Here is a 10,478-nt window from a genome sequence, read left to right on the forward strand (position 1 = left end):
ACAACAATAAAAAACAAATGTAAATTCCTAACATACACCTATAAAATTGGTCATGGCAATCGATCATCCTTATCCAATAACATTTAATTCAAAATTAATTTATTGGATAACAGGCAATGGCAATTTAAATTTAAAAGGATAAAATCATATTCCATATATAAAATCTTATTTTACATACAAAATCATATTTTATCTTTTTATCAAATAAAATCATATTTTATCTATAAAATCCAATTTTATACATAAAATCATATTTTACTCAATATATCCATAAGATCATATCTTATCATCAATTGTACCAAAAATAATTAATTTCAAAATTCAATTTAACGGATAAAATATTTAAATTTTCCAAAAATTCAAATTTATCCAAAAATCAATTTTAAAATTTTCGGACTCGAACAATTCGATCCGACGCCTCGTGGACCAATCAAAAACAATTTTCGATCGGACCAAAAATAGAATTTTAACATATTAAAATTATAATTTTAAAATTAAAAATTAATTTTTTCGCGGGCCACCCGGGACGCTCCCGGGCTGCCCGCGCCCCAAAAGGGCTAGGGCCGGGCAGCGATCCAATCGCTGCCCGGGTTTTGCCCGAAATTTTTTTTTTTTCTTTTTTTTAAAATATTTATTTTGTTTCAAAAATCGAGGCTTAAAATTTTTTTGTACAATCGATTAATTTAATCGCTTGATCTGAGCAACCTGGCTCTGATACCACTGTTGGAGAACGAGGCGATCAGATCAATCAGGATTGATACCCGGTGCAGCGGAAGTTTAAAAATTTTATATGGAACGATTCCATAATGGGTATCAAAACCTTACGATTAAATTGTGTGTGTAAAAATTAAATAACAATTATAAATTTTTACCTCCAATCTCGAATCGAGATTATGGACACCAACAGATTGCTCTGCTCTTGTTGTATATCCCTGGAACTGATGGACGAACTGTTCTTCAATCAGGTCCACGAACGGATATTTAATCCCTTTGATAGATTGCACTAGAAAATCTATCAGAAGTTTCTACGAAGAGAATTAACGAATTTGATCCGTTAAACCAGACTGTAATTCAAAATTCACAGGCTGGATTTTCCTGAGCAGAGGGGAGGGGGGCGGCCACTGTTAGAGAAAATATTTAGGGTTTTCGAAAATTGTGACCTGTTGTGTGTTATTTCTGTACTGCAATAACTTATTTATAATGTAGGCCGCTAACAGCTTAGGGCCCATTAGTCATAAGTTCAAGCCCGACAAGCAAAGCCCGCATGTTCAGAAATTAATATAAAATTCATCATGACTCCAATTGATAAACCGATTTCACCAATGTGCACAGAAACCATTTCTGCACCTTTTAAAGTCAAGATAAATTTTTCTGAATCCGAATTCAGTGATTTCCAAAAATGCCCATCCCTATGTCATTTTAGGAAATCTTACTCCTCTACTCTTTATTATAAGAAGTCCAACTTCTTTGTTCATTAAATTTAACTCTTTAAATTTAACTATCTCAACGGGGATTAAAAATCCATTACTCTGTGTGACCCTCAATGGTTCAGGGATACAGCTAGCCGTGGGCTCACAACTCCTTGTGACTCGGAACAACAATTTCCGACTTGCCCATCGAATCATGGTAAGAGCGCCTAGCAACATCGCCCCATGATTCCCTAGGTATCACTGATAGTGCCTGCAAGAACCAATAGATTTTGTTTAGCGTACAGTACGGTCCCTTCATCCATATATCCCGATCGAATCAACAACCATTGGTATATCGAGAGTCGTTCGAGATTCGATAACTATGCAATACATCTTGAAGATCAAATAGTGACATCGCATGTGCTACTAAGAAACCATTTCTTAAAACACATCATGTACTCTGGCCAGAGATTCGTCACACTAATATCTCCTCAGATCGCATAGGATATCCACACTCGCAAGTATGTGATGAATCCTTGACAACAAAGCATCGACTACTATATGTGTTGTAACTGTACCCAATCCCGACACCTGATGACCCCAATAGAGTCGGTAAACGAGTCAAAGCACAGTACTAGCATATAGAGTCTCAATGATGTTTCAAGTAGTAAGGACTAATGGTGTACAACCAAAACCGCGGACTTTATCCACTCGATAAGTGATAACCACTTGAAAAGTCTGGATAGGGTAGTTCGATCATTCATCATATGAATATCCATTTGCATGCTTCGAACATCTCTATGTTCCCTACCAATGAAACGTGGAACTCTGCATCGCAAATGCTAGTCTCAAGCTCGAGCGATCCTTATCCTTATTATCGGACGGCTCAATCGACTAGGAACAGTTTAGAATATACAGTGACTATAAGATGTGTTTCATGATAGACATCCCCATGTTCTACCACATCTTATATACACTATAGTATATTCAAGGTCTTTATCAAAACAACAATAGTATATCACAATATAACAATATGAAGAAAGATAAAGTCATTGCCATTAATAAAAGTGTAAATTATATTAAACAAAAGATTGTTTATACAAAGAGTCATCAAAGCCCTTAGCCACAAGTTGGCTCACCGGGCACCTACTCTTTCACACATTGTTTTGCATTTGGTTGTCGAGGACCCTGTGTAGAAGAAAGCAGAATGTCTCATCTATAAATAATATTTGTAGATGAATCACAATTAGACATGCATACATACCTTGACTGTTTCCCATATTGCCTGTTTTCTGCCTTTCCTTTCTTTGTTAGAATTAAACAATTTCAAGCTCCTTCATACATAATATTAACACATTAATGTTGAATCACATAATTAAGTCCTCGATAAAAACAAATATGTACTCACATATTCACTACATATTTCCAGTCTTCATAACGATTACGATGACTCAGTGGATCCAAAAAATAAACCATCTCTACGTAAGGATCAATAACAGTGAGAATCCAATGAAACCTATGCGTAACAATATATTATTAGTGCATACATTTCCCTAAACAGTTTTCAAAAATCAATTTCATATGATATTATAACATTTGCTTACCCAACATTAACTGGCACCAAAACTAGTTGATTTCTCGATGAACCACTCAACCTATCTGCCAAAACAGTCGCTCTTTCATTGAAGTGTTCAATTTTACCATTTCTGTCAAGGTTGGTCACAAATGGAATGAATTGGATGGTGTGTGGATTCATGAACCTATATTTCTCAACCTTGTTATCACTTTTCATCTTTCTGTAAAGATGCCTGCCATTATAAACATAAAAATGTTATTATGCTTAATTAATTAAAGTATGTACAATGTATATGCTAAAAAAATTAAGGTATAAAAGTTCATGTTAATTGAACACCTACCAAATGTAAACAACCATACAATTGGCCGATACTGGCTCCAACTCATAAAAGGGAATGATGTCTTCAAGGTGCACAAGTAGTTCATATTCTTCATCAAACAAATCATGATCTAAATTGATTGATATATTATTTTCCTCATCAAGAGCATGCTTGCAGAAAAAATGCAACATATTCAAGTACTTCGGTACATGCGATGCCAAAACAGTACTTGTTTTCTTCACATTTTTCTTCTTTCCATGCTTCTAAAAATTGCAAATGTAGATGTATATGTTAGGTATAGTTCACTAAATTTTATTGGACAAGTTAAGTCCAACTATAATATCATATTTACCTCATCCCGCATCAATACCAAGTGCACAGGCCAAGCCACGTGAGAACCTACAGCATCACCAATAGTATCACATTCATTTGGAATTGGGAATGGCAGCTGTGCTGATTTCTCCACAGCCTCATCAATGGCGATGCGCATACAATTTACGGGCAATGGAACTCCATGAAGTAAGTTACCACCTCCATTGACATGAACAATTTTACCGTATGCAACTACAATATTAGATTCCAGTGTCAACGTAACCAACTTGCCCTATAAAACAAAGTTTCATCATGTTATAAATTGATTCAACTCCCGGGTGACATTCATTCAATTACATAATAACAGTAGCGTAGGCAATACCTGCAAGAAATCGTCTTTGCTCAGAATTTGCATGTCATCATCAATGAAAGTTGCATAATATGGGGCACTTTTTCTGTTTTGATTTTGTCATCATTCCTGAGATGTAACTTTACGGAGCAACTACCTTTCTCTTCAATCTCAGAGGCGCATGCACCATTTTTGAACATTTCTTCCAACTTTTTTATGCGTTCGTCTTGATCTGCAAGGCGAGTAGATTGTTCTGAAATCAATAGTTTTGCCTCTGACAACTCTTTTTTATGCTGCATCAATAAGTGGCCATCACCAGTAGGCCTCTTCCATAATGTACCAACATTAAAGTAGACAGTTGGAGTTATATGACCTCCAACACCCCTGACACGTCCACCATGCTCTTCTGAATCAAGTACATTTGAAAGGATATCCTTTTTTGACCCTTCAAATTGCAACTTACCATCCCGTTTTTTCTTCACATATTCATCCTGTCAAGCACAAGAAATTATTTTTTACCAAAAAACAGTTTAGTTGAATAAATACTATTGGATTCATGTACTTATTACATACAATCTTTTCTATTTTCATTTTCAGATCATCTCCTTCAACTTCACCCTCCTTATTCACCCGTCCTTTTTTCCAAATAAGAGCCCGATTGACATCATCATCATCACATAATTCACTTGCCTTCAAACAAGATAAAAAATATCAAATGATTGCCATTGTTATAGAAGATAGGCTATGAAAAAAATACTTACTATTTCATCAGCAAATTGTGCATAACCTTTACGGAAAAGCCGATGTGGGTATATGTTCTGCTTTCTTCTCTTCTTTTGCTCAGCACTTAAGTTCTAGATAATTCTCCACATGTGTTAATATATCGGTATATATAATAATGACATGTTAAATTGTTTTTAAGAAGTAATTAATAATCGATCTTACCATGAAGTCAACGGACATGCGAGTGATTACAAAGGAACTCCAATCATCCTGTGGCATACCGTAGCCACTTGGCGGTTCTTTCAACTCCTCTGGTTTATCAAACTTCGAGAAAATGAACTTCTCAGTTAGATGCGCCTTGTATTGCCGCCACTTACTATTCACTGAATGCAAACAGCCCTTCCTCCAGCTTGGGCTAACATTGTATGTCAGCTGTAAAAAAAAGTATATATCAACCCATATATAACATTTAAATTATTTAAACTGTCAAATACCTCTTACTTACATTAACTGATTCCCATATTAACTCTTTAACATCACTTGGAACTTGCTTCCAATTCTTGTAACTGATCTTAATCTTTTCTCGAGCGAGAACTCCTATATAACTCTGCATTTCAGCCGCAAACTCTCCTATTGGCTGTCCAATTTTATTGAATATTACATCCTTTCTAACTCCCTGCACCCTTTGCTTAATGACCTTATCCAAACGTGTACGTCCTCTAGAACTTCTTGTCATCTCGGACTCAGTAGATTCCACCGGTTCTGCCTCATTGTTTTCAGCAGCTTTACCATTGTGATAACCCTTACGAAACTGTTCACGAGCTTCCATAGTGCCAAAAATTAGAAGATTATTCAATGCCAAATCAGACCTCAAGTTTCCCCAATGACAGTTCCTGCAAAAGTTGACATCTTCTTAGGCATACGTATTAAAACAAAATAAAGAGTGATAATGAAAACGAACTATAAATTTCAAGATAAAATACAAATAAAATAGATTAACAAGATTTATATACTAAACAGTAAAAAAAGGATTTCTGTGGGTTACATTATGCATTGTCAACCCAAGTTCCATCACAATCTTCACGAATGCATGGTGGTTCATTTTCATCTTTTTCATCAACATCCAATGGTTCCATTGGTAGAAATCCTCTAGTAAAATATTGATAATGAATTACAGAGTTTTCCAACACATCCTCAGATATGAATTCAATGTACTCCTTGGTAGGAGTAGTAAGTACAACATTCCATGTAGGATCTTGAGGATCTTCAATATAAAACACCTGCTTTGCTTGACTGGCTAAGATAAAAGAGTCAGATTTGAATCCAACTCTTTTAAAGTTCACCAACGTGAAACCAAGATCATCAACTTTAATACCGTTATTATTCTCAACCCAATTACATTTAAACATTGGAACTTGATATTTGTGGTAATCGAGTACCCATATCTCTTGAATGACTCCAAAGAAAATCATGTCTGACACAACTGGATGTTTGTCCTTTGCACTGGCAACTTGCATTGTTTTTGCAATTAAGCTTACTTCAGAGTTTTGAACAACTCGTGTATCATCACACTCTTTGGTATGATAAGTTACCCCATCAATCAGATAGCTAGAGTACTTTAACACTTGATTGCTAGGTCCACGGACTATCCACTTTAATCTTTCTGATATTTGACAGGTGGAATGACCAACACCACTTCCAACCTATATTTCACAATGTGATAAATTTTATCACGAACTTCAAAACATATATTTCAATGCTTATGACACTTACACGGTCACGTAACCAGTTAGCAAATGCGCGGTTGTGCTCATCTTGTAACCACTTTTTGGACTTAGCTTTATTGGGAAATTTTTCATTCAAAAATGTCATGTGTTCCCTAATAAAAAAATAAATGTGTTTATGTTAAACCATAGATCAAAAAAGTTGAAAGAAATTACTAATAAGTTAGAGAAATTACTCGATATATGGATCAACGTCAACATCATTTTCCAACACATAGCGATGCGCTTGATGCAACTCATCAAGGCTAGTGGAGTACACTACGGCACCAGATAAAGTCCTAGTAAGTTGTAATTGTCGATGCCTTGTTGGGATCCCAATTGTATGAAAGTTAGACATGTAGTCGGAGCAAAATTCCACAGCCTCTTCAGCAACATAACATTCGGCTATACACCCTTCCGGCCGATTGCGATTTCGCACATAGCCTTTCAAGATCTTCATGAATCTTTCAAATGGGTACATCTGCCTATACCAAACAGGTCCACACAATTTTACCTCCCGCACAAGATGGAAAGTTTAATGAACCATTATATCGAAAAACGATGGTGGAAAATATTTTTCAAGCATACACAATATGGTAACAATCTCTCTTTGCAGACCATCCAACTTTGAGACATCTATCACTTTATTACATAAAACATTGAAGAACCCACACAACCGGATGATAGTATCTCTGACATGTTTAGGCAAGACATCGCGGATGGCGATTGGAAACAATTGTTGCATCAAAGTGTGGTAGTCATGTGACTTGAGGCCAACAAGTTTTAAGTCCTTCATTGACACCAGATTTTTAACATTGGAGGAGTAACCTGTCGGGACTTTCATTCCAAACAAAGAATTGCAAAGTTTTCTTTTCTCAGTCCTACTTAGTGTAAAACAAGCTACTGGCAAAAAAGTTCTATTCTCCTCCATCTTTGGTGCCAAATCAGTCCTCACATTCATCTCCACAAGGTCTAGTCTAGCGGCTACCCCATCCTTTGTTTTTCCTGGAACATTAAGTAGCGTACCAATAAGACTTTCACAAACATTTTTTTCAATGTGCATCACATCAAGCACATGTCGAACATGTAGATGTTTCCAATACTCTAGTTCAAAGAATATGAATTTTCTTTTCCAACATGATTTTGTTTCCAACTCCTTGCGTTGAAGCTTCCCACTCATTTTTCCCGCACGATAGTTAATCTTATCAACTCTTTCCAACACTTCAAGCCCAGTTAATGGTTTTGGTGCGGGGTTAAACTCTTGTTTCCCATTAAAAGCTTTTTTTTGCCTTCGGTAAGGATGATTTCTAGGAAGAAACCTTCGATGACCTGTATATGACATTTTTCTACTATGCTTCAACCTGGTCGAATATGTTTCTTCCCCACAGATAGGGCATGCTTGATATCCTTTCACAACACAACCTGACATGTTCCCATAAGCAGGAAAATCATTGATTGTCCATAGTAAGACAGCTCTGAGCGAGAAATATTCTTTTCGATATGCATCATATGCATCAACACCTATCTCCCATAAACATTTTAAGTCATCAAATAGAGGTGCTAAATAAACGTCAATATCATTTCCAGGTTGTTTGGGTCCAGAAATCAATAAAGTCAGCATCATAAATTTTCTCTTCATACACAACCATGGAGGAAGGTTGTAAGTGATCATCACAACTGACCAACAGCTATATGCAGAACTCATCAAACTATGGGGATTGATCCCATCTGCTGATATGGCCAATCTAAGATTTCTTGACTCCGATGCAAAATCCGGCCATTTGTGATCCACTACTTTCCAAGCCGGCGAATCAGCTGGATGACGCAAGTATCCATCACAAATTCTTTTATCAGCATGCCAAGTTAACTCTTTAGATACCTCTTTGTTCCGAAATAATCTTTGAAATCTAGGAATAGGTGGGAAGTACCAAAGAACCTTTGTAGGAGTACCTTCATTCACCACAGAATTATTACCCAACTTCCACCTAGACATACCGCAAATAGGACAATTGGACAAGTCCTCAAACTCTTTCCGGTACAAGATACAATCATTAGGGAAAGCATGTATTTTCACATAATTCATTCCTAATGCACGGAAGCTTTTCTTTGCATCATAGTAGGATAAAGGCAATTCATTGTGATCAGGAAGCATTTCTCCTAACAAACTTAGCAAGTCAGTGAAACTTTTATCGCTCCAACTATATTTTGCTTTCAAATTAAATAATTTCACAAGTGCTGTTAACTTTGTAAATTTTGTGCATCCAGAGTATAATGGTTTCTCGGCATCTTCATGTATCTTATGAAATTGGCTTGGATTCTCAGCATAGCTATCATATGCATCATGTACCATATCTATAGTTTCCTCGGCAAAATATTTGTGTTCATCTGGTCCTACTTGATCACTATCATTCATTGGGTTCTTGACCGTAGATCTTTCCCCGTGCCAAATCCATGTATGATATGTTAAATCCATGCCATTAGAACACAAATGTGCCCTTATAGTGCGAACATCTTTCATCTGTAGATTACCACATCTTGTGCAGGGGCAAGGTATTTCATTTGGATCGTTGGCATTTTGCATTGCAAATTGCAGAAAAGATTCTACCCCAACCTCATATTCATGTGATAATATGTTCTTTGACATCCAAGCTTTGTCCATTACTCATACAAATAAGCAACCAGCACTGAGTCTAATCCTTCAAAACTTAAAAAAAATTAATCAATGTTTTATCATTCTATTTTGTTGAAGAAATATACCAGTTAACACTAGTTTCTAATCTTTATAATAAAATCCTTAAATATTGATCTAATCCACCAATCAACGGACTATGGAAAAATAAGGAAAGAACTAATTCTACTAAAGTCCAATATTTGAGTGAAAAGGAGCGAATTTCTCAGAAAAATAAATTTTATGATTTGATATTCAACCTAGAACATAATGAAAAATTGTGAAAAGAATTCAATGGCAAAGAAAACAGTAACAAAATAGAACCACTTTTTGATGTTCATATTTCAAAAATCAAAAATAAGAAATGAAGAAGAGGATTGTCTTACCAGCAGTATACCACAGACAAGATTCACAGATCAGTTCCCATCCATAGAGACATTGGCACTGAAGTTATCTAACACAGCTGGAAATAATCCTTTATCAATTTAGAACACGCACCATTATGGCCAAGAAAACACACAGAGAAGTATGAACATTTTTATGAAAAGTATTGGTTGCCAAGAAAACATTACTTGATGGGCAGAATTGTTGGCGTAGCTAGATGCACTATTTCCTATAGTCATATGCACATCAACTTCCTTCACTCCCATAATATCTGACTTTTCTTTGAAATTTTTCTGCGGTTTTCATAATTTGATTGTGATGTTAATCTTCCAAATCACTTCTTCTATTTATAGTGATCGAGTTACATTTTTTTTTCTTTTTGAGAAATTTTATACATTAATTATCTAATTAAAACTACTTGCCTAGTTCATATACGGTTGTTCTTTGACGACCTTGTCAAATAGTCTAATTTGACAGCAAATGTCAGAATTATTTAACTGTTGATTCTTGGGAATCATCAATCCCGTCAAATGACTAGTTGTAATATAAAATATGAGCTACAAGATATTGAAACAATTAATTTAATTGAGTGCAAGATAGATATAAATTAAAAAAGATCTGGTACGGGGATTGGATACAAACAATTGTTGTTTGATAGTGTTATTTTAATTTCTATGTATTTTGTGTAAGATATATATTTGATCATATGAATTCAAAACAAAAAAATATTTGGGTCTACTAGATGATCACATGCATAAACATCTTGTATATATAAAAATGCATAAAAAGTAAAATTGCAAATTTAACATGCATAAACTTAACAATAAAGAAATATATATACTTTTATGGAATCACCATTCGAGATTAATTCAATTATTATTAGCTTCTAGTTATTAATCTTTTTTAAAGTACTATAAATCACTGCCAAGAGGAAAATCTATTATATCTCAAATTTATGAACCATATATGATTATA

General features: G+C 35.1%; 1 protein-coding gene across 1 annotated transcript; it reads right to left on the reverse strand.

The window, feature by feature from the left end:
- Window positions 1–6,986: 6,986 nt before the first annotated feature.
- Window positions 6,987–9,110, reverse strand: LOC140861457 (uncharacterized). The gene has a single exon (XM_073264475.1). The coding sequence runs from the start codon at window positions 9,108–9,110 to the stop codon at window positions 6,987–6,989; it is 2,124 nt and encodes a 707-aa protein (XP_073120576.1).
- Between the last annotated feature and the right edge of the window lie 1,368 nt (window positions 9,111–10,478).

Source organism: Henckelia pumila, chromosome 4 (genome assembly GCF_033568475.1).
Source record: "Henckelia pumila isolate YLH828 chromosome 4, ASM3356847v2, whole genome shotgun sequence".
In the NCBI taxonomy this organism is placed as follows: Eukaryota; Viridiplantae; Streptophyta; class Magnoliopsida; order Lamiales; family Gesneriaceae; genus Henckelia; species Henckelia pumila.

Bases quoted from the DNA above. Each gene is read 5' to 3' on its own strand.
- LOC140861457 (XM_073264475.1), bottom strand. From the start codon at position 9,110: ATGGACAAAGCTTGGATGTCAAAGAACATATTATCACATGAATATGAG.